We start from the raw sequence: 25372 nt of genomic DNA, 5'->3' as shown, positions 1-25372 counted from the left end.
TTTTTTGAGACGGAGTCTCGCTCTGTCGCCCAGGCTGGAGTGCAGTGGCCAGATCTCAGCTCACTGCAAGCTCCGCCTCCCGGGTTCACGCCATTCTCCTGCCTCAGCCTCCCAAGTAGCTGGGACTACAGGCGCCCCCCACCTCGCCCGGCTAGTTTTTTGTACTTTTTAGTAGAGACGGGGTTTCACCGTATTAACCAGGATGGTCTCGATCTCCTGACCTCGTGATCCGCCCGTCTCGGCCTCCCAAAGTGCTGGGATTACAGGCTTGAGCCACCGCGCCCGGCCCATATGTAATCTTTGACCTTGACATTATTGCCTTCAAGGACACTACCAGGCATAGGTCTTTGGGAAAGCTGTTGGCTGATGAATGATTTCCTGGAAAGTAACAAGCAGGACCACCATCAGAGGCTTCTGGTCTCCTCCAGAGCTGGAAGCTGATACTGTGTGGCACATATCATAGATAGAACTCTCCTGTTCTCTTCCTATGTGTGGTTCACCACCAAATTCTTTTCTTTGCCTGGCATTATCTGACTCTAGGACAAAGCCACTCTTCCTCACCAGTGGCCCGTGTCACCTGTGGGTCCAACATGTTCCTCCTTGGCATACAGAAGCATCAAATTTCCCGGTAAAATGAAGAGGGTGGCTGACAGAATGCTGGGAGAAGGTGAAATGAGAGACCCGGTTATCCGCATTGGTCTTGCCCCAATTCTGGCCACGTTTCCCAAACAAGGCTGAGAGCCAGGGATTATTTTTGTGTGGAGTGCTAATGCCTGAGTACACTCTGCTCCTTGCCTTCTGATTCCAGGTACCGATGATAACTGTTCCCTAGCCAAATGTTGCCCTGCGTGCTGTTGTTTGTTGTATTCACTGACCAAGAATAACAGAGGCCCGACTGTTTGCTCATCTACTGCAGGGAGTACCCAGAGAGGAGGAGGTGAAAATGATGATCAGGTCACTGAGGTAGCCCTTGATGGTCTCAAGGAACAAGGTGTGCTCTGGCGGGTGCTGGGCTGGCCTCAGTGACCCTTACAGGAGAGCACTCAAGCAGGGGGGCTGAGACCAGGCACACACTGTTCTTTCTTCATCCTAAGGGATGTCCTGGCTCTGCTTCCTTTAGGGAGATTAAGAGACGTGAATTCAGGCCAGCATCTAGTGCTGGGCATTTGGCGAGTCAAAACCAAGAGAATACTGAAAGCCAAAATGCTTGGTCTCAGAATTACCATGCAGTGATTTGTGATTTCAATGATTGAGCCTCATGCATGGGCTCAAGTTGTTTTAGCAAGGTGTCTGTTCACACGAACACTGCGAAGCTATTCTTTCCCTAAGCACCACACTCTCAGCTTGTCAAAACATTTGAAGAAGACTAATTCATGCCTCAAAAGGAATTCTCTCTCACTCACAAAGCTGCCAGGTTTGTGAGCTTCAGGCTTTCATGTTAAAATAAGACACTAGAGGAATAGGGAACAAAAACCTCAAGTGGAAATGCCTCGGGGCTTACGATGTCACTTAGAGGGCAGAATTCACAGTCCACATGCTCACTGGGAGGATGGGATGGCAAAGTCAGATGGCTCAAGCCAGCTCTGACTGGTTTGGGTGCTTGTGAGAAGCAGTACAGGGTAGCAGTCACAAGCATGGACTTACAAACCAAAGGTGCGTGAGACCAAGCCCCAGCTTTTCCATTTACAAGGCATGGGATTTTGTGACAGTTCCTTCAGTGCTGGGGGCTTGGTTTCTTCTTCTATGGATGGGAGGACTGGAACAACGGTACCTCCTTACAGGATTGTTGTAAGGATTAAATTAGTTAGCACATGCAGCAGGCATGTGAGCATCAGAGAGTTCCTGGGGTGCTCTGTTGGGGTGTAGGGAACCTCATCAAACCCCTCTCTAAGTCAGGGAGGACTGGGAAGGAGCTGACAACACTGTCACTGCAAGTGTCCAGCTAGCATGGCTGTTCCGCGGCGGGGAAATTTTCCTTCCATCACAAACAGGTCCCTAAAGTACAGAACAGAAACTCAGCAACTGACATAAACAATTTCAAACAATAATTGCAGAAGACAAATTGCTCCATTTGGGCACCAAGATTCCTCTCTGAGGCTTTCCCCACTTGTTTATGTATTCTGTGGCACAGAGCCATGAGCGAATTAAGCAGACAGCGTGCACACACGCCCGGGGCCGGCGGGAGGGGCCTCCGGGAAAAGGACCTGCCATTTGACCCGTGTTCCTTGAAAGCTATTGCTGCAGAGATGCCTGAGACAAAGGGACTCAGATTTATGCCTTCTGGTGTTCGCTCGTTCATCGAGAGAGGCCACAAGATTTAGTGCCAGGAGATCTGAGTTCAAGTGCTGCTTCACCATACTGTACGTGTAAATTTGGGCAGGTCATTCCCCTTACTGTACCTTAGTTTCCCATCCCTGTAAGAGGGACATCATTATACTCACCTCTAGGGTAATTATAGTGGTCAAATTAAGAGCCCTTTAGCCCTAGTAAATTACCATATGAAGATTAATGAGGTTAACCGTGGGTATCCACTAAGTAGCTGAATAAGAGTTAGGGGAATTAGAGTTTGGAAGAAAGGGTGTATTTTATGAGGCAAAGCAGTTCTTCTAAAATAAAGAGTCTTCATTCCATGGGGCTGTGGTTCTTGAATATAGGTTTAAGTTCTTTTGAGAGCCTAAGTTAAGCTTGTGATATATACTATTCTATTATAGCGTTTAAAGCATATATTACCTTTTCTGACTATAAAACAAGTGCATGTTCATTATAGAAAATTTGAAAAATGTATAAAAGTTTCAAGATGAAAGGCAAAATTAATAGGAATTCAAGTCTGCAGTGATAAGCAGCATCTGCTAATACTTTGCCTTTTTTCTTCTGATTCATATGCCTGAGCATGGATATAAAAAGGCACCTACCTACCCTACAAGTTCTCAAGAATTGGGATTGTATCACATGCAACTCTGAAACCTCCTTCTTGCATTGTAAACAGCTTTGCATCTCATGATCCTTTGAAAACACCATATTTAACGCGCATGGTAAATCCCATTTTTGATGTATTTAAATATTTTCTTTTTGTTAAGCATCTCCAGGTTTCCCTCAGTTTTACTGTAGCATATATATCATTGCAAAGAGCATCTTCAAAGATAAATCCTTAACTCTCTCATACTATATATATGTTATATATCATATACAAACATATGCTTATACATATATCTAAATATAGGTCTATGAACCATTCTTTAAATGTTAGAAAATAATCCTGGCTCTACCGTTAGACACAAGGTTTTGAAACAACGAAACATGACGCTTGAGAATACTTTCTGTCTCTGGGACGTTCTCTAGTGCCAGGTTCTAATCTATGTGTTAAGAACACAATCCTTTGTGAAGGCTGCATTTCTGCTAAGCCAAGGATTCCTTTGCTATCCCTATGCCTCATTCTCTCCTCCTCTCCCAGCCAACCCTGAGTTACACTTGCTGAATTTTCCATCTCTCCTTCTCATCTCATTCTTTCAATCTTGAAGCCAGTGCAGATGGCTACCATGTTTAAAAAAAAAATAAATAAAATAAAATAAAAGCTTTAAGCAGACGGACTGTTAGGTTGAGAGAGGAAATGGGTTAAACGCCAGGTATCTGCCTATCTGAAAAACCTGCGTTCCCCTGGGCTGCCCATTTCTCTGGGGGACCATGTGGTAAATTTGATTTTGTAAGCCCTGAAATGAGAGTTCTAGTTCTGAATCTACTGGGTGACCTTGGGCCAATTTCTTAATGTCTCTGGAAACTCAGTAACGTCATGTGTACAATCAAACTTGTCATCTTACAGAATTGGTAGAAAAATATCACGAGGTCAGGAGATCGAAACCATCTTGGCTAACACGGTGAAACCCCGTCTCTACTAAAAAAATACAAAAAATTAGCCGGGCGTGGTGGCGGGCGCCTGTAGTCCCAGCTACTCGGGAGGCTGAGGCAGGAGAATGGCGTGAACCCGGGAAGCGGAGCTTGCAGTGAGCCGAGATGGCGCCACTGCACTCCAGTTTGGGCAACAGAGAGAGACTCCATCTCAAACAACAACAAAAACAACAACAACAACAAACCAAACATTAGCTAGGCATGGCGACGCATGCCTGTAATCCCAGCTACTCGGGAGCCTGAGGCAGGAGAATGGCGTGAATTCGGGAGGCAGAGGTTGCAGTGAGCCGAGATCGCGCCAGTGCACTCCAGCCTCGGCGACAGAGTGAGACTCAGTCTCAAATAATAATAATAATAATAATAATAATAATAATAATAAATAAAAATATTAATGAATATGATCTTTTTTGGTGGGGAAGAGAGTTGAATACATCAAAGAAAGATGAGGTGCTATAATTTGGAAGCCTGCCCCCAGCTGTCTATCCTCAAAACTTTGTTCTCTAGAGCTCTCTCCAGCTCTCTCTCTTTGGTTTTATATTTAGACAGAACAGCATTCTCAATTATCAGAGAAGAGGATCTGGGCTCAGCCATGAGCCTTTGCTGGTCCTCATAGCATGTAGTGATCTTGCTGAGACCCAGACAAGGCTTGGCACTGTCTTCAGAGGCATCAAAGGACCAGATCCAGAATAAAACCACACCTCACTGGAGAATAAGTATAATTATTATGCCTTTTCAGTTTTTTTTTGAAAGGAAAAAAATAAATGATGATAGATATATAAAACACTCTGCAAAATACAATATAAGTTATATAACGACAATAATTAGCTTCATAACTCTCAAGCACAATCTGGGGTAAAAAGAAATGATAGGCTGGGCACGGTGGCACACGCCTGTAATATCAGCACTTTGGGAGGCTGAGGCAGGCAAATCACGAGGTCAGGAGATCGAGACCATCCTGGACAACAGGGTGAAACCCCGCCTCTACTAAAAATACAAAAATTAGCCGGACATGGTGGTGCACGCCTGTACTCCCAGCTACTCGGGAGGCTGAGGCAGGAGAATCGCTGGAACCTGCGAGGCAGAGGTTGCAGTGAGCCGAGATAGTGCCACTGTACTCCAGCCTGGGGACAGAGTGAGACTCCATCTCAAAAAAAAAAAAAAAAAAAAAGAGAAATGATAATAACTGGGCAGCGAATCTTAAGAGAAATTCATGAGAAATTCATTGTTAATTTAGAATCAATATGATATCTTATTATAACAGATCACTTTAAAACATTGTAAATTAACATATCATAGCATATTGATATAAACATTGATATGATAATATACACTTTTTTTAACTTTTAAGTTTAGGGGCACATGTGCAGGATGTGCAGGTTTGTTACATAGGTAAACGTGTGTTATGGTGGTTCGTTGTACAGATTATTTCATCACCGAGGTATTGAGCCTAGTACCCATTAGTTATTTTTTCTGATTCTCTCCCTCATCCCACCCTCCACCCTCCAACAGGCCCCAGTATGTATCGTTCCCCTCTGTGGGTCCGTGTGTTCTCATCATTGAACTCCCACTTGTAAGTGAGAACATGTGGTATCTGGTTGTCTGTTCTTGCGTTAGTTTGCTAAGGATAATGGCCTCCAGCTCCATTCATGTCTCTGCAAAGAACATGATCTCGTTCTTTTTTATGGCCGCATAGTGTGAATTAAAATATAATTAATATTCATGTGTGGATAAAATTGCTACCATTTATCGAGTACATCAGCACATCCCTGCACTATGTCAAGCACTTTTTATATACTTTTCCACTAAAGCCTCCAAAATTTCCAATGAAGGAGGCATTCTTGTTTCCACATTTACACATAGAAAAGTAGAAGATTGAGAGCTTGAAGGCATGCACTCGAATTCATATCATACGACCAATAAGGATGGAGGCCAGGATTTGAAACCAAGTCAGCCAGATGGCATACCTATACCACATATATACATTAAGATTTTCCCACAAAGATTAATAGCAGAGTTGTGGGTTTTTAGTCCCTTAGTTGAGAAGCAAGTTTCATTTGTTGTAGTTTGTTGCAGTTTGAGTTGTGAGCATGATCCAGGATTAATGAGAATTTGAGAACAATTTAAACCTCTCAGGGACTCAGCCAACTCCTGATTGAGCTGCTACGCAAATATGGTATCCTTAACCTGCTCCCCATCACTCCATATCTTAAAAAACAAATAATACTCTGTATAGGAGATACTGGATAATCATAATCAAGAATATAAGAAAGAACGTAAGAAAATTTAAAAATTACTCATAATCTCACCACCCAGAGCTAATCATTTTGAGAATGAGTCTTTCCAGGGTTTTTTTTCCATGCGTGTGCTTTAGCACCTTCAGTATATTTTAATTCGCAACTTGTTGGGATTAAAGTTTTTTAACTTTTAAAAGAAATTTCTTTTTTTACTGTCTTATGGTCTTCTTTCTGTGTGTGCATGTGTGTATGTGCAGGGGGAGGGTGCTAAGTCTAAAATTGTATTCTATATCAAGTAAGAGGATTAAAATATGTCATCAAATATTATTTAGTGTTCACATCCTCTAAATCTTCACTTAAATCTTTGCCTACTTTATTAAAGACTTACAGATATGCTTTTTTCCCCCCCACCGCTATTAGGATGTCAATTTCTTCTTATGTTTTAGGCATATTTAAAAATTAGGTAGACACGAATACAGTTTTATTTTAAAAGATGCAAATGGCAAAGGAAAGATAAGGTCTTGCTCTCTGTATCTGTGGATACCATAATCAACAGTTCTACTTATATCTTTGAAACTTTTTTTCTGTGTACTTATATATAAATACTATTTATTTATTTATTTATTTTTTGAGATGGAGTCTCGCTCTGTCACCCAGGCTGGAGTGCAGTGGTGCGATCTCGGCTCACTGCAACCTCCGCCTCCTGGGTTCAACTAATTTTCCTGCCTCAGCCTTCCAAGTAGCTGGGACTACAGGCTGGCACCACCAATGCCGGGCTAATTTTTTGTACTTTTAGTAGAGACGGGGTTTCACCGTGTTACCCAGGATGGTCTCAATCCCCTGACCTCATGATCCGCCTGCCTTGGCCTCCCAAAGTGCTGCGATTACAGGTGTGAGCCACCACGCCCAGCCAATACTTTTTAAAAAACATAAATGAAAATATGTTGCCGGATTGTTTGATAACCTGAATTTTAAAAAATTAAGTATATGTTTTGGAGATCTTTTCACATCAGTCCATATAGAATTTTATCATTTATTTTTGCTTTGCATTGTGTTTTATTGTATTCTACACTGTGAATATATTGTAATTTAATGACTCATTCCCTTACAGATGACGTTTATGCTGTTTCCATCTTTTTTAGGTTAGGCATTATAAACTGTAATAAAATTGTATCTGTTAAGACTTTACAGTATGGATTGCTCACTAACATGATAGGTGTATCTGTGTCTTCATGCTTATTCAATACTCAATATTATAAACATTTTAAAATTTTGTTAATTTGAAGTTTCTAAAAGATAGTAGTCCAGGCGTGGTGACTGATGCCTGTAATCCCAGCACTTTGGGAGGCTGAGGCCAGCAGATCATGAGGTCAGGAGATCGAGACCATCTGGCTAACACAGTGACTCTGTCTCTACTAAAAACACAAAAAATTAGCCGGACATGGTGGCGGGCGCCGGTAGTCCCAGCTACTTGGGAGGTTGAGGCAGGAGAATGGCGTGAACCCGGGAGGCGGAGCTTGCAGTGAGCCCAGATCGCACCACTGCACCACTGCCTGGGCAACAGAGTGAGACTCCGTCTCAAAAAAAAAAAAAAAATAGTATTTAGATCTTTCACTTTGCATTTTCTTGAATGCTAGTGAGTTGAGTATATTTCATGTGCTGACTGATTATTTTTCCCCTTGAATTGTCGTTGCCTTAGGTTGTTTGCTTTAAATCTTATTGTTCATATAAGTCCTTTTAATAATTTTGTCTCATGTATATTTTCAAGTATTTTTTCAATTTACAGTTTGACTTAAAATTTATTTTGATATTTTACTGTGGAGTTTTAAAATGTTTAAGTGACCAAATATGTCCATTTTTATTTCTAACCTGGCCGTGGCCACAAGTTTGGGAAGGCTTGTCCTGCTCTGAGATGATAAAATTATTCTCCTCTGTTTTCTTCAAATATTTTATAGGTTTCCTTAGCTCTTTAATCCATATGGAGTTTATTTTAAGGTATATTATAAAATATCTCAAAGTATTTATTTCCAAAGAGATAGTCAATTTTCTCAACAAATCCATTACCTATTTTGTTGTAGATTTGAACAGTCACTGTTATCAGAGGTTAAATCTATGCATATATCCATAAATGTATATATGTATATGCATGCACATACACACAATTCTGATCCACTGATAATAATTGTTTTACTTCTGGTATTAACTGTTAGATATTTCTTTTATAACTATGTTTGATGTCTTAGAGCAAATCTCTTCTTGCTGTTGCCTTTCAAAATTTTCTTAATTTTTTTTTCTCAAATAAACTGAGGTTTAAAAAGTCAAGTTTTATTAAAACCCCTGGGACTTTGTAGGAATGGCATGAGTAATTTATAGGTTAAGTACTAGAAACAACTAGCTTGATAAATCACTATTTAGGAAATCAAAGACGATAGCAGTAATTGGGTATATGCCTGGAGTTGTAGCCCAGAAAGAGGCATATGAAATCTACTGGGTCAAGTACATGTGTATGGTTATGGGGTGGGGCGGGGCAAGAAAGAAAGGAGCTGTAGGTTATAATAAAGATAATCTTCATGGGACAGTGGAACAAACATGTTTATACCTGGCCTCCAAGTTGTCTAACATCTTTGAGCCTCAGCTTCTTCATCTCTAAGATAGGAATAATCACATTTTTGTAAGGATTAAATGAGATGATAAACATGCCCACAGATAATAGGTTCAGTAACTCCTAGTCCTCTTCTCTTCCCTTTTGATGAGGCATGAGTCATATTTGGTAACAGGTGGTCCCTAAATAGCAGACCACATGGAAGTTTCCAAAGCCATCAGGCAACTGTTACTCATTTTCCTTTTCAGTCTCTACTGAAAAGGTACGAAAGGCTCATCAGATACCAGCCAACAGTGGGTAAGTCCCCAAGGTTACTCTGAGTTAGTTGTACAGTAGGGACAAGCATTCATCGCCAAATAGAAATAGACCTAAAGTTAAGTTTGTTACATTGTAAGTGCTCCAAAAACACTAGCCATCATTACAGCTTATAAATATTCAAATCCATTATTCCCACACTTAGGCATTTACTCTAAATATAATGAGTAGCTTCCAAAACAATCCAAAGGAAGGAAAATATTTTCTTTCTTTACATGAAGGATTTCACAGTAGTGTTATGCATACAGATTTTCATAGTCATGTTATTTATAATATAAAGATTATAATTGGCTTAATTTTCCAATACAAGTGGAAAAGGTTTATATTACTATACACTATAGTATAGTAAATTACTATACACTCACTTGGGGGAATATTACACAGTCTTTAAAGCAAAAATTATGCTGCTATGCAGCCTCTTGAAAAATATTTATGCTATTACACTAACTGATGAAAAGGCTGAGTATAAACTTATGTATATACTCTGATTATCACGTTGTAAAAATCTTTATGCACCTGGACAAGGATGGAAAGAGAACATAAGTGATAAAAATAAATGTATGGAGGAGAGCAATTGAACTATCATTCAATTAATGTTGAACAGCATTTTCTGGATTTAACTTTTTTGGAATCATTTTTTAGAAGCTCCAGACAGAGCAATAAGTCTCCAATAAATAACAAAAAGTTCCTTGTGGAACTTTACCTAGGACTGACAAACCAGCCCAAGCAGTCAGGAGGAAACAAGATTGGCTTCCTAAAGAGAGTGTCTCCGGAAATACAAAAGGCAGAATAGTTTATGGAGTATTTTCCAGTCATTTCACATCATCTGTGAAATGGGGATATTGCCTGGGGTTACTTGACCACATTTTATGAGAATCTACTGATTGATTAATGCCTTTGTACCACTTAAGAGGCCAAGGGGAAGGAGATACAAATTGAGGATACTCAATGCAGTAGTTCAAATGGAGGTGTCAGAAGGGATTGCTGATAAAGACATATACTAAGTATTTGAGGGTCCGTGTATCCATTAATTATTGCTGCACAAACTAAGTGAGAGCTAGAAGGACCCAATACATACATTTTACAATATTACAGTGGCTTAATTCACTTTGAATTCAACTTCTTCTCTAGTGATCTAAGGTAGCTGAATATAGCAAACATCAATCAGTCAGAGGGATTGTACTCATAAGAGAAGTACTCCAACAGTGAAACGAAAGAACTTATCTTCCCTCACTAGCAGGAGAGAAGAAGGACATTATTCTCCCTTCATTGGTTCCAGAGAACCTTTTGCTATGCTCTGGAAAAATAAAAGTCACAAAACAGTTTTATTTATCCTAAATTTCTGGGGATAAATGATACATTTTATTTTAACAAAAATTGGACACCTCTTTCTGTTTTATCTAAGAATAATGATCCAAATCTCGTTAAGTAAAGCTTGACTTACTAGCTATTCTGAAACATATAAGCATTATCGGCCTAATAAAATAGAAATTCAAAGTGCTAAAATCATAAGGCTGCAAACTATTATTGGGCTAATGGTGGTTGTTGTTGTTATTAATCCTATTTGTGTTTATCGAAAACTTTTAACTACTCCACACACAAGCAAGAACTCTCATGCAACTCACATGCCACCAGATCCAGTAGTAATCCATTTCCACATAGTGGATACAGGTTCACTAATTTCTTTCTTTTCAGAAAGAAGCTCTTAATAATTCTACAAAGATCTTTCCCTCATAGAGGTATGAAGACGTGAAGACCATGAGTCATCTTACCAATATGGAAAGAGAGGCCCAGAGAGCCCTGGGAATATAAACATGTTCCCAAGATCACAGAGTCCCAGATGAGCTCCCACTGTGACTCGGCCCACAGGACAGAAGGAATGGAACCAGGAAAGCAGAGACCTGTGAAATGCACCTGCTAGGTCCTCCCCCTCGATCTGGACAGAGATGTGGGATACCCGTTCACCATTCATTAGATGCTCTGGAAGCCTTGCTAATTAGATGAAAATAAAGGAAACGAAAAACAGTCTGTTCCAACATCTCCTATTCAGGTTTGGCTTTTTTGAAGCATGTAAAATTCTAACCCTGGGTGGAGCATTTTGCTTCTGCCCTGCGCTTCTGTTATTCTTCAATTTAATCCAATTAGAGTAGAGCACATTCAATCTGGTTCAAGTCAACTTGACACAATCTTGCTAACTGTTTCTGTCGTATGCTGTAGCAGATAAAAGACAAATGCCACGCTTCCTGGTCTTAAATAATTTATATGTTTTTTTTTAAAGTACCTTGAGTACACAGAATTGAATTAATCACAATCCTTGGTTCATGACACACTGTCACACCATCGTCATTGAGCCTTTGTTTAATTAATTTGCTTAACAACCCATGGACACAACTACTGACTAACCTAAGAACAATGGGGATAACCTGGTTCTTACCTTTGGGCTACACCCCACCTCCTCATTTAGCATCTTCCACTGTGCTATGACTTTGACTTTTGTATTTATATTCACTCCTCTCTTTTTGTTCCAGTTTTAGCACACACAAACACACACCTAACAGTAAACCTATATTGTTTGCTTTTAATGTTTTTGAATAGACTTTGGAGGAAGAATAAAACATATTTATTCAACATATATTTAATGGGTACCTTCTCCGTGCCCAGCAGTGTTAGGTGCTAGAGAATAAAAAATAAAAAACAAACACAAACAAACAAGTAATAATTTCTGCCGTTATGGACAAATAATAAGCAAATAAGCAAGTAAAACAGTTTAGTCTGTCCAATGGTGATAAGAGCTATGAATAAAACTAGGGCAGGGAAGGTGGGGGTTGCGGTTCTTGCTATAGTGATTAAGATGGTGAGGGAAGGGCGTGAGGGCTGTGAGTGAATTGAATACAGCTGAACTTGAGGAGCCAGGAATGGTCTGAAGCAGGTAGCTTGAGCCAGACCCCAAATGTTCCTTTAACTTTTAAATTCCATGTAGAAATTAAAATATGTTCATTTTTAAAGGTGCATTAAATTGTATTCTCATATGTAATGCTTTGATCAAGCATTTACAAAAATATTTATGGCCACTCCCTTCGAAAAGTATTGAATCTTACGGCTAAAAACAACTTGAAATATGAACCAGTCAAAACCCTCCATTTTGTAGAAGGTGAAAATGAGATCTAAAAAGGTGAATTAAATTATATATACATACATAAATATTACAGATCATGGGAAAGGCACTCTTGTAGGTTAAATTATTTGTTCTAAACTAGAAAACTAATTGCTAATGAAGGTAGATAGTCTGGGCTTCTCTCAAGCTCATGGTGAAAATGTCTTCAATAGTGTCCATAATGATAAAAATCTCGGGGGCCGACCTCTTAGGCTAACCTCAAGTCCCGAGAGAGAAAATTCAGTGCCAGAGGTATTGAGGATTTAGCTTAAAGTAGGAATCAGTCGTCATTTTAGGTTGTCTGAAGGATGGAGAATAGAGAAACAACAGAGAGAGATGACTGCAGGGTCCTGCTGAGATGTCCCTCTCTGAAAGGACAAGCAACCAGTTACAGGCACCGGAGGCCTGATCCTGGGTCTATTGGAGTAGAAGAACACAGTGGGGTGGGTCGCACTACCTGAGTTCAGCCACAGCCTCAAGGGTGCCTGCTTTGCGTGTTCCTTGCCTTCTTTTACCTACAGTTACAACCCCTGGATACTCTGCTGCCTGTGCACCGGCCTGCCTGCTGAGCTTACCTTCCACCTTCCCAGACGACCAGAGACCGGAGGTGAAGCTCCCACGTTCTTCCTCACCCATAAGCTGGCTGTACTCCAGAGGACCTAGGGTTCATTCTCATGGTACCCCCTCCCCACTTGGAGTTTTCTCCTTTCATGCCTAAAACACAAGTTTTGCATTTTGAGGAGTCCTTGGGAATCCAGAGAATCTCAAGAGCTTGATAGGATATTGGATGGGGTAGCAGAAAGTGTTTATCAAAGACCACTCAGACTGTAGGTAGGGTTGCCAAAAAGAATACAGAGGGCCCAGTGAAATTTGGATTTCAGAGAAAAGTATGTCCCAAGTACTGCTATATAGTAAAAATTAATCATTATTGCTTGGAAATTCACACTGAACTGGGCATTCTGTGTTTTTATTTGCTAAACTGAACAAGTTTATATTTGTGGGAGTCAAGGTCATGGCAGTTGCCAGACTTTGCCTCCGTTTGGGCGGTTTAAGATGGGGAAGTGGGAAAGAGAGAGAGAGAGAAGCAAAAGAAACACAACGATTCTTTAGAAGCAACATCCATTCACGGACCTCTCTCTCCACTTCCAATCCTTTGTGTCTGAGGGCTGTATGTGTCTGTGTGTGGCACACATACGTACCTCCCTGTGTGTTTTGTAGGACACAAGGATTGATATTGAAGAGAACTGCTGATAGTGACACTGATTAGATATTGAATAAACAACACAAGATTAAAAACTGTAAAAATGCAGTTAGTTTAAAATCAGCACAAATGACTCCATTCATGTAAACTGCCTCTCCTTCATGCACAATTGCCATACAGCGCAGTCACAGCTACACTTGTTCCCAGCCAATTTTTACATGTTTTCAGAGAATGATAAAATGTTACCAAAGGGGTCTAAGACATTGCCTAATCCAACCTCAGCATTTACCTATTAGATAACTGAGACTTAGAGAAAGTGACCAACTGGGGGTCCAACTGCACTTCAATATTAATAATAGAAAAATATTTTGTAGGAGCCTTCTGAGGGCTGGGCATTTTCGAAGTTCTCTACTTCACATTTAATTCTCACAATGACCCTATAGTCATCCTCATTATTCAGGTGAGGCAAGTTGAGGCACAGAGAATTATGTAATTTACCTAACGTTCAGGATCATGTAGCTAATAAGTAGAGACGACTATTAAAAACCCAGCTAGTCTGGTCCCCAAGACCCACCCACTCAACCAGGACACCCTTTGGCTTCTCAAATGAGTTTATGTCACTAAACATGTTCATACATGTAAACTTTCAGAGCTTCCTGCTGCTGTAGCATAATTTTGTCCTTAATCACGGGGTCACTCAAATACAGCTTATAGAAAGTTGGTCGGCCATGGTTGACATCGATGATGATTTGAGAGTAAAAGCAGTTATCTCCTCACTTATAAACAAACCCTGTCACAGCGAGTCTCTTGCTGTAATCACAGACCCATTCTGTTGCATTTATTTTTTGAAATATGTTTAACGGAATACATAATACCACGATCTACTATCAGAGCAAATATTCACAGTGAGATAGAAACAGTTTTATGAGTTTACAGTTTGAGCTGTTTCTGAAAGAGGAGGAGGAGAAGAAGATGATGAAGGAGAAGGGAAAACAGCAAAAGAGAGAGAGAAATCAAAATAAAGTCAAGGCCCTTGTTCATTGTTGGTGACAAAATAAAAGGCGTTTTTTTAAGGAGAGACCCTCTCGTTAGCGTGCCTCCACCTCAGTGCTGGCACAGCTGTAGGGGTAATTCCCTCCGGAAAGAATAACCACCATTCAAACATTACATTTTCTAAGTTTTACATTCCACTTGTTTTTTTTCCTCCTGTCTGTCAAGAGACTAACAATGCTTGCATCTCAGACTCCAGATTCCCTGTTTATCAACGACGGGAGGATTAAGGATGCCCGCGTCTGCTTTGATATCATGTTTTCCCGAAGCTACCTTTCCTTATGACACAAAGGCCTGCACAACTTTAAAAAAAGTGAGGCTGGAATTCTCTGAAGCTCTAGGATCAGGGTCTTCAGGGTCTACTTAGGAGACACCAGGACTCCACAAATCCACTGAGATGGGAGTCGGGAGTGCTGCAAACATTGTCTTCCCTCTCCACTGCGCTTTAGCTGAAGGAGAGATTGATGAGCATTTCGCAAGTCTACTATCAAGTATATCACCAAATCCTGTTAGAGAAAAGCCAGCACCACCAGACCCTCCACATTTAAACTGGCCAGTAAGCATTTGAATGCAGCTTCATACAAAACAAATCTACATCCTCTCTTCTTCAGAAAGGTGGCAGTGTTGCCTTACAGTTTTGACCAAATACAAAGCAGTGGTGAGGTCTCTAGCTAATTAACAGATCAACTGCCTCACCTCACCATGAAAAGGAAAGGAAGGACTTAATCCACTGCCGACCCCGGTGGCTGGCAGACTCATCCCAGAGCTTCAGGGGCAGTGAGGCTTGTGACCGCCTAAGCTCTTGAGTTTTCAACTTGCGTCAACAGTGAAGATCCTAAGAAAATCTCCAGCTGACCCCACGGGCGTCTAAAAACCAAGGGCATCTAAGAAAGTCATAGATGAACCTTACCTTCCAGCATCTACATTTTTCCTTTTTGAACCATCCATCCCAAGTGAAACAATTGAGTTGGCCCCAATGTAGAAGGGCTAAGGAAAACTTAGCTTAGCAAACTATGCCAGCATCTTTCTCACACCTGTTATGTCTAATGCTCACATCGGAGTTCTCATAAAAGTAATCAATCTAAGTAGAAGTCCTACATTATTGAGTGTGTTGTTAACCAGTTTTCTAAAATCAACACTATACACAGAGCTACTGAAAAATAACTTCAGAAGTCAAGTGTTGCTTTGTCCAAACGTGGAGACCCACACAGACACCTTCCATGGGCGCGTGTACCAGCCCTCTGGAGAAGCGGTCAGAGCTCCCGTCTCTCCCTTCCACTCACCTCCACTCAGCGTCCTTTGAGAAGTTTCTCCATGTGCCACTAACACAGAAATTTTAGGGGAAATTCTCTATTTATAAATATCAGATGGTTTGGGAAAAAATATTTGTGGCACTGGGCTTTCTTTTTTTTTCTACAGTGATGTCATTTTAAATACTTGGTGTGCTCCAAATTTGCTATTTTTACTTCCCCCAAGTGACTTTTTTTGGGAAATACATTTGTTTGGATTAGCTACATTTTAAGTGACCCCTGTACCTAACACACAACATCAGGTTCATCTTCTCAGCGATTATAACTGATACTACGCAGCTCCCAAACTTGAAATCCCTTATTTGTTCATTTCCAAAGTTGCTCCCTCCGAATGTACCCCTCCAAAATTTCTATTCATAGATGCAGAGAAAATAAGATAAAATAAAATAAAAGGATTGGCCTTTTCACAGATGAACCACCACACTCAACCACCCAAAGCACTTACAACGGAAGACACGAAAGGCCCCCAAAGTCAAATAAAATTCTTCGCTTCCACAATGTGCTTTTGGGGAACAAAGTTGCGGGAGACCTGGCAGGCTTTGAAACATTTATTGGAAAGCAGTTCTAGAGTTGAGAATTGCAGAAGAGGAAAGTTTAAGAAGGAATGCTAAATGCCTTCGCCCTACCTGATCTGAACTTGCTCCTAATCAGCAAGGAATGCTCAGACCCCAGGAGTGTCATGTTGAGTCTCAGCAAGCCGCTGGTCCCTTGGCCAGGCGCCCCCTGTTCTCCACCAGCAACAGGCTCCCGGGAGCCCAGCTGACCGCAGCTAACAACCTAGAATTCATCCAACTCTCCGTGAGCTCCCCTGGGTAGGAGTAGAGTGGCAGCCAGTGTCCCCAGAAAACTGGCGCCTCCCCCCTCGCAGTGCGGGGCTAATTAACTCTTAGCCGGCGGGACCCTCCTCCTCCTCGGAGGTTGGCCAGGAGCAGCGGCATCCCAGGCGTTCCTGGCTGATGTCATAGGCTGCCGGCGATTGCGGAGAATCGCCACCACGCCTTTATGAAGGTCCCAACTTTGCCATCTGATACTCTATACTACTGACAGGCGCTCAGCCAATCAGGAGCGGCGAGCTGGGCCTGGGGACCCGGAGCCGCCGGAGCCGTCTCGGGAGCCGGCTCTTAACTCTTTGCAGCGGGCCCAGCAGCCGCCGAGGCGCAGAGGGCGGGAGCAGGGCCGGGGGTCGGGAATCTGGGAGAAGGGCGCGAGCTAAGGAGCGATGCCCAGAGGAAAGACGGAAGGGCTGCGACGCCGCGGGGCTTGCAGGTGGTGCGCGGGGCTGCGGCGGCCGCTGGGAGCTCCGAGGGCCTGGGGATGGGCGTGCGCAGCCGGGGCTTCCCCGGCCGGGCTTCTGCCTGCGAAAGGGAAGCGGCCGGAATCTCCCGCCAGCCGGCTTCAAAGGCTGCGCGAAAGGGCGTGCGCGCCCGCGGGACGGCTCGCTCGGGGCAATTTGGAAATAAGCTGGACCCGTCAGAAGAAAAGCTTCCGACGGACCGGAGCCCACGCATTCCCCTGGGTTGGAGGGGGCTCAGGGCACTGGCAGAGACGATTTTGTATCTCGCAGCTCCAATACGGGACTTAGATGACTTTCCACGGGGAAAATGGAAAGACTTTCATTTTTCTAGGATATGCTTTTTTGGGAGACAGATGTGACTCGGTGCATCTGGAGATCCAGCTGTGACACAGCGCTCACACCTCACAACCCCGAGGGAATGGGAAAAGATACCTGGGTCGGAGTGAAAAACTTACCGGGCTCTAAATAGGGAGGGGCTCTGGAGCAGGGGGCAAGTCAGACCTGGGATTGGGCTTAGCTTGGGAAGGCTCAAGAACTCTGCCTACGAATGAATCTGTCCTTAGGGGAAAATCCATTCCGTAACCGACCCAGAGTTACTTGTGCATCTGGCCGGGGTGTTATAGGCACATGGATCAATGAAATAAAACAAAGACCCATCTCTCAAGAAGCTGGTTTAATAGTTGGTGGCTCAGAACATAAAAACCGCTCTATATACGTATATAATTAGGGTTTATTTGCAACTTCATATGCACGTGGGCCCCGGGCGTCGTCTATTACACACAAGCCTGCCTATGTCTCTACTGTGAGTCCTTAAAAAATCAGTCGGTGACAGATGGAGACCCGAGGTGACAATAGCTCATGGGGACAACCTCTAATGTCCTGAGTCCCGGCCTCTGCCCCATGCCCTGTTGCTGAAAACACATTAGAGGGGTTAACCCTTGAGCTTACTCTCTGGATCTGAGTGGGTCGTTTTCGTAAATAAGGTCTTCAGGGATAGACACCTTCTTGCTGACGTGTCAGAGACGAGGAAGAACAATCCATCCATGTTCCCTTTGGGGATCTAGTCCTGGCCTAGGCGCCTGACTCTAGGCTGATTTGGGGTGCAGGAGCATCTCAGCGGTTATGTAACGTCATTTTCCCATTCCTGCTATTAAAAATTACCACGAATTTAGTGGCTTAAAAAAACACACATTTATTATCTCGCCGTTATGGAGGTCAGAAGTCCAAAGTGGGTCTCAGTGGGTCAAAATCAAGGTGTCGGCAGGGCTGCATCCGTTTCTGGAGGCTCTAGGGGAAAATCGATTTCCTCACTTTTTCCAGCTTCTAGAGGCTGCCCGAGTTCTTGGCTCGTGGCCCCTTCCTCCATTTTTGAAGCCAGCAATCATGGGTCAAGTTCTTATTGCATCTTATCGCTTTAACGCTCCCTTCCCCACCTTCTGCTTCCCTCTTCTACAATCACCTTACTGCAAAAATAAACTCTATCATAAAGTCAGTTTATTATCCTTCCTAATCTCATCTACCGCCTGGATTCCCTTTGCCGTGTAATGTAACCTATTCACAGATTCCTGGGATTAAGACATGAACATGGGGGGAGAGGGCGCGATTCCGCCTGAGCTCTTTCTTTCTCTTCTACCTCTCCTGGTGTTCAGTCAACCCCCAGCCCCCTGGTCTTCAATGAGAAGAAGAAAAGTGGAGGGAGGTTTGGGAACGGGTGCACACAGGAGTCTGGAAGGGCTCCGAACCGGCTTTGAGATGTGTGTGGCAGGGAGGTACTCTGCGGGGAAGAGATTGGTGGGATAAGGAATATTGCAAAATTATCTGAGCAGGGAAAACTATTTTGAGCAACATTAAAAAAAGAAAAAAGAAAACGCCAAACAGATTTTTATCCCGAAGGCTTTGGGGCTGAGAAGAGATACATGGCAACTTGGCAGAGAATTATTTTTTCAGTGCAAGTTGGGGTGAAATTAGCTGAAGCCAGCATTGAATGTAGGGTCTGCATGACCTAGATGAGTTGGCCAGGAGTAGGTTGTTTTTTCTCTCTGCAGGCCTGGGAGTGTGCGTGTGTATGTGTGGAGTGTGTGTGTGTGTGTGCGCACGTGTATGTGCGTGTGTAGGGAAGCACAGTTTCTTTTTTTTCAGTGAGTTTGGGAAATGCCAGTAACCACAGACCCCCTCAATTTTCCCACCACAGTGTGGAGTTACTGACATAGGTCCTGAAATGTACACCCCCTATGGCTTGGAACATCTATGGTTATAAATATGCTCATATAGAAGTTCATCATTTCTCCTCTCTAGCCAAGCACTTTTGGTTTAAAAAAAAAAAAAAAAAAATGGAGAGGGATGGAATCTGGAGAAGATGTTCCCAAGGAAAACGAAACTCCTAAGCTGCTGTGCTCAGAAGCAGCAGGGCTAACGCAGCAGTGGCATGCCGCCAGGCTCTGTCCTGCAATGTCACCACCTTGGAGTGTGTTCCCCTTGCCAGGCTACTCCATGGCCTTCTTTCCTGGGGCCTGGAGTAAGCCCGTGGTGTGACGCAGAGGCAAGACATGAGCCTCCAGTGTGAGAAAGATCTTTGAATCAGGATACCCCTGTACTTCGGAGTGAAGTATTCGGGTTCTCTGGGATGCTCAACGTCTTATCTATAAAATGGAGTTAGAAATATTGACTTCCGGGAAGAGTTCGGATGTTTAAATGAAACAATATATGTGGGGTGCCCAGAACAATTCTTCTTGGTGTGTTTTATTTTTTTATTATTTTGAGACAGAGTCTTGCTCTGTTACACAGGCTGGAGTACAGTGGTGCGATCTGGGCTCACTGCAACCTTGCCTCCAGGGTTCAAGAGATTCTCCCTGCCTCAGCCTCCCAAGTAGCTGGGATTACAGATGCGTGCCACTGAGCCCAGACAATTTTGTATATTTAGTAGAGATGGGACTTCACTCCATCAAGACCAACCAAGCTGGTCTTGAACTCCTGAGCTCAGGTGATCCGCCTGCCTTGGCCTCCCAAAGCACTGGGATTACAGGTATAAGGCACCGTGCCTGGACCTGGTGTGTTTTGGACCCTTCTTTTTACTTCCGTTGCCCCAACCACCTCCGATCACTCATGAAGATTCCAAGCAATTCTGTCTCCTTCCCCTTCATTTTATCTTTTTCTCCTTTGCTGTTAGTTACCTGTGTAATAAGTTGCTAGACATTCAGCAGCTTAAAGCAATGTACATATTTACTGTCTCACAGTAAATATGTTTTCATGGTCAGGAGTCCAGGCATGGATTATCTGGGACCTCTGCTTAGGGTCTAACAATGCTGCACTCAAGGCGCTGGCTGGGGTGGTAGTCCCATGAGAAGCTCCGTGTCCCCTTCCGAGCTTACTGGTTGTTGATAGAATTCAGGTCTTTGCAGTGTTAGAACTCACAATGGCTGGCTTTTTTTCCAAGGCCAGCAGGAGAATGTCTTTTTTTTTTTTTTTCCTTTTCTGAGCCGGAGTTTCACTCTTGTTGCCCAGGCTGGAGTGTAATGGCGCAATCTCGGCTCACTGCAACCTCCGCCACTCTAGCTCAAGCGATTCTCCTGCCTCAGCCTCCTGAGTAGCTGAGATTACAGGCATGTGCCACCACCCCTGGCTAATTTTTGCATTTTTAGTAGAGAAGGGGTTTCTCCATGTTGGTCAGGCTGGTCTCGAACTCCCGACCTCAGGTGATCTGCCCTCCTTGGCCTCCCAGAGTGTTGGGATTACACGTGTTAGCCACCACGCCTGGCTGAGAATGTCTTCTTTTAAAGGGTTCACCTGATTAGGTCAGGCTCACCCAGGATAATCTTTCTTTTAATTCAAAGTCATAGTAATTAGGAACTTTAACTATGTCTGAAAAACCTCTTCATCTTTGCCAAATAATGTAACTAATCATAACAGTGCCTCCATCACAGTCACTGGTCTCTCCCATATTGAAGAGGAGAAGATTATCCAAGGGGATAGCTCATTGAGAGGTCACCTTTCAATTCTGCCTTCCGAAGCTGTGGTCCTCAGCCTTCAGCCACAATGGAAGTGATTATGTCCATTGGTGTGAGTCCAAAGTACAGTGCAGAGTCACCAGCTTAAATCTTGACCCCTTACACATCTCCTTTCCTAGGAGCACCATGAGGTCAGCGGCTGGGTCACAGACAGGGGACAGTGTGGTGAGCAGAGGGACAGCTCACCTATGTTGGCCTCAGGACCTCGAATTCTCCCTGTGGTCCTCTCTTAGCAAATCCCCTTCCCCCACCAAGGTCATTATTGTGTGAATGGATCTCATGAACAGTTCTTAGGACCTCTCTCCAGTATCACCTCTTGTCTATTTTCTCCTTTTTTCTCTCACACATCGGTGAATAAGTAACTTCAGGGAAGCATTTGTTCATCTTTCATTAGTTCATTTAAGATGCGTTTAGGGGGCCAGGCATGGTGGCTCACACCTGTAATCCCAGCACTTTGGGAGATCAAGGCAGGTGGATCACTTGAGCCCAGGAGTTTGAGAGCAGCCTGGGAAACATGATGAAACCCCATCTCTACGAAACACACACACACACACACACACACACACACACACACACAAAAGTCAGGCGTGGTGGCACATGCCTGTAGTCCCAGCTACATGGGAAGCTGAGGTGGGAGAATCATAGAATCACCTGAGCCCAGGAAGTTGAGGCTGCAGTGAGCCATGATTGTGTCACTGCACTCCAGCCTGGGTGACAGAGTGAGACCTTGTCTCAAAAAAAGAAAAAGGAAAAAAAGGAAAAGGAAATGCATTTAGGGTTGTGAGCAAGTCACTGTGGCAAGTGCCTGGCAGGCATGCATAGAGAGACAGGTTTGCAAACTCAAATGAGTTGAGTGACCCAGAGGTAAGAGAAAATGTAGGCAGAAGGGGGTTTCCTGAAACCAGCTGGACAGCAGATGGCTCATCCAAGGAGGGCAGCCATGATCTAGCTCTAGGTGACTGTAGCCATGAGGGAAGGAACACAGGCCCTCATTGCTATACTCCTTTACTGTTCAAAGACACTGGAAATCCAGGTTGTAATGTTAAAGGTATATGAACAACTAGGCCGGGCGCGGTGGCTCATGCCTGTAATCCCAGCACTTTGGGAGGCTGAGGCGGGTGGATCACAAGGTCAGGAGTTCGAGACCAGCCTGACCAATATGGTGAAATCCGGTCTCTACTAAAAATATAAAAATCACTTGGGAGGCTGAGGCAGGCGAATTGCTTGAACCTGGGAGGTAGAGGTTGCAGTGAGCCGAGATCACGCCACTGCACTCCAGGCTGGATGACAAAGCCAGACTCTGTCTCTAAAAAAAAAAAAAAAAAAAAGAACTATCTGTAATTTTAAAAAATGTATTAAAACACTATAGGTCAGCCAGGAGTCTCATAAAATTTGAGGGTTCTTTAAAAAATGAATGCAAAATTATAAATGTGATTTTAAGTGCAAGGTTGACTTTTTACATAGAAAAAGAAATGAAATTACAACCTAACAGTAGCATGGAAGATTTAGTATTTTTTTATTTCTAAGATTCTTTAGTCAATTTGACCAGAAATGGTAACGTAGAGATGCTTTCTAATTGCATCCTGCTTTCTCTCCTTTCCACCTTGAACTCTCTAAAACCCCCAGTTACTCCCAGCACCCACAAGGCCCATGCAAGAGACTATGTGTCTGTGTGTGTGTGGAGGGGGCGGTGGGGAGGAAGGGTCAGTCCAGCTCTGGAGCCAATAGAGCAGGTCTGCACACTGAGTCAGACCCTTATGAACCTTCTTGGTGAACTCTGTTCTGAAATTTATCCTCTGCTTTCCAAGAGCTTGACTGCAGTAGGGAGAATGAAGTATGTACCATCAAGTTACCTACTTGAAGAATTACCTATTTAAGAAATACAGCCTCAGCCTTTCAATTTCTTTCCATTCCAGAAATATTTATTAAGCACGGACTGTGTTCTAGCACTCTAAGGAATATAAAGATAAAGCAGATATGGTCCGGAACCTCTAGGGGCTAAGAATATCATGGTAGGGGTCATCCACAAACTCTCAACAAACTAGAAATCCGGTGTCATTATTCTATGAGTTAATGTCATGAAAGCACAGATGGAACTCGTGTCAGCCACACTATTAACATAACCTGCTTTCTTTCATAAAAGTGAATGTAAAAGGATTTTTACCTAATTTAAACAAAGATTTAAACAACGTAAAGAAAGCAGTCTCCGTTGCAGGATCGGTCACAGCCCCTTCTGAGTCTGCCTGACAGTCAGCAATGCTTTTCACCCTTCCTCTCTCTCTTTGCACTTCTCCATCCTAGTTGCTGCCCAAGAAAAGGGAATACAATTTGCTCATCCCGATTTGGAGCCACTGGGTTGGGCCACATTTACTAGATAGCAGGGTCACCGTGCTGAAAGTCATTCACCCCTGTGTGGCCTCTTCTTCGTCTTCTTGGTTCCTTGCTACTCTCATTTTAAGAGGGTTGAAGAGGAGTGTAGAATAGAAACGGTGAGCATTCTGGCAGTGTGTAAACGCAAACCATTCGTGATTCCAGCTCCGTTCTTGCCTTTAGATTATATGACACAGAGATATTGCCCAAGCTTGTTTGCATTGGACCCATGTAATGATAGTGTCCTTGGGCTCCAAGTTATATCTGAGAGGACTGTCTCACTGCTGTGACTTGTTTGTCATAGAGAATAGGGACAGTGGAGAAGTGTGTTGCATGGAGATGAACTCATAGTTGTCATTCATTACTGGGTAGGTGCAATTTTCAGGGTGCAAATTCTTCAACTTTACTTGTTTTTTTTTTCCCTCTATTTTAACAGTGTCAATGTGAGTAATGACCACCCAGTCTTCCAGTAGACACTTATCCATCTTTGTTTTTCCAGGTTCTATTAAAATTGATCATTGCTGCTTCTTTTCTTCCTCTTAGAACTCCTTCCAAAGCTGTATATCTTTCTGAAATTCTTCTCTTTTGCTCTAGACCCATATATCCGAATGCTTTCTCCACTTGATTTCCCAAAAGCTCTTTGACAATAACAGGTGCAAAACCAAGTTTAACCACTTCCTCTCATCAAGCTTCCCTTCAGACCTAATCCTTTTCCCCACACTTTCTTGAACTTTCCTGCTCATTCCAATGAATCGGAAAAAGTGTCCACATAATTACTAGTTTGGGGACAATGGCCACAATCTGTGTTTCTGCATTCTCTCTATCCTCAATCGATCACCATGCCATATCCATTCTCCTCCCAAAATATCTATGGAATGTACCTCCTTTATTTATCGCTAATGCCTCTTCCTTATTTCAAGCTCTTGTTGATTTTTTCCTCTGGTTTATTACATATGTCTCTTGAGTGGTCTTCTTCCTCTTAGGCTTTCCCTGCTCCAGTCCATCTTCCACATTGTCACTAAAGGGATAATCCTAAATCATAAGGCGGATCATGTTGCTTCCTGCCTAAACTCCTTTTTGGCTCTCTTGTGCCAAAGAATTATGTCCATGCTCCTAAGTGTGACATAGAAAGCTCCACATACTATGGCCCTTGTCTATTTCTCCTACTTTATTTCCTCCCCTTTCTTCCCAACCTTGTTCTTTCCCTCCCTCCCTCCCTTCCTTCCTTCCTTCCTTCCTTCCTTCCTTCCTTCCTTCCTTCCTTCCTTCCTTCCTTCCTTCCTTCCTTCCTTCCTTCTATGAAGTTTTGCTCTTGTCACCCAGGCTGCAGTGCAGTGGTGCGATCTCAGCTCATTGGAACCTCCATCTCCCGTGATGCTCCTGCCTTAGCCTCCTGAGCAGCAGGGATTACAGGCACCTGCCAGCATGCCAGCTAATGTTTTTTATTTTTAGTAGAGATGGGCTTTCACCATGTTGGCCAGGCTGGTCTCGAACTCCTGAACTCAAGTGAGCTCCTGAACTCCACCTGCCTTGGCCTCCCAAAGTGCTGGGATTACAGGTGTGAGCCACCGTGCCTGGCCTGTTATTGCATTTTCAAAGTATCATCAATTATTTTTATTTTTAACTTTACTTTTTATTTTATTATTTTATTTTATTTGAGACAGGCTCTTACTCTGTTGCCCAGGTTGGAGTGCAATGGTGTGATCTTGGCTCACTGAAGCTTCCGCCTCCTAGGCTCAAGGGATCCTCCCACCTCATCCCCATACCCTGCTAATTTTTGTATTTTTTGTAGAGAAGGGATTTTGCCATGTTGCCCAAGCTGGTCTCAAACTCTTGGGCTCAAGCAATCTGAGTGCCTCGGCTTCCCAAAGTGTTGGGATTGTAGTCATGAGCCACGTGCCTGGGACATCTACTATTTTTTAGCATAAAAATTCC

At 43.1% G+C, this 25372-nt stretch overlaps 1 protein-coding gene and 1 long non-coding RNA gene across 3 annotated transcripts in view; one reads left to right on the top strand and one right to left on the bottom strand.

Moving 5' to 3' along the window:
• The window catches only part of LOC112610268, a 34151-nt gene extending 23075 nt beyond the window's left edge, over nt 1–11076 (top strand). The window contains exon 3 of the long non-coding RNA XR_003116300.1: nt 10750–11076. This is a non-coding gene — a long non-coding RNA (uncharacterized LOC112610268). The remainder of the gene's footprint in view (nt 1–10749) is intronic.
• MYOCD (myocardin) overlaps nt 1–16747 on the bottom strand; it is a 101830-nt gene extending 85083 nt beyond the window's left edge. For both annotated transcript variants that reach the window (XM_025363625.1, XM_025363626.1), the window contains exon 1: nt 16396–16747. In XM_025363625.1, coding sequence (XP_025219410.1) covers nt 16396–16450 — 55 coding nt within the window. In that variant the 5' untranslated portion in view covers nt 16451–16747. The remainder of the gene's footprint in view (nt 1–16395) is intronic.
• Nucleotides 16748–25372: the final 8625 nt, after the last annotated feature.

Source organism: Theropithecus gelada, chromosome 16 (genome assembly GCF_003255815.1).
Source record: "Theropithecus gelada isolate Dixy chromosome 16, Tgel_1.0, whole genome shotgun sequence".
Classification (NCBI taxonomy): Eukaryota; Metazoa; Chordata; class Mammalia; order Primates; family Cercopithecidae; genus Theropithecus; species Theropithecus gelada.
Note: the sequence above shows the minus strand (reverse complement) of the source record. Positions and strands in the feature narration are given on the sequence as shown.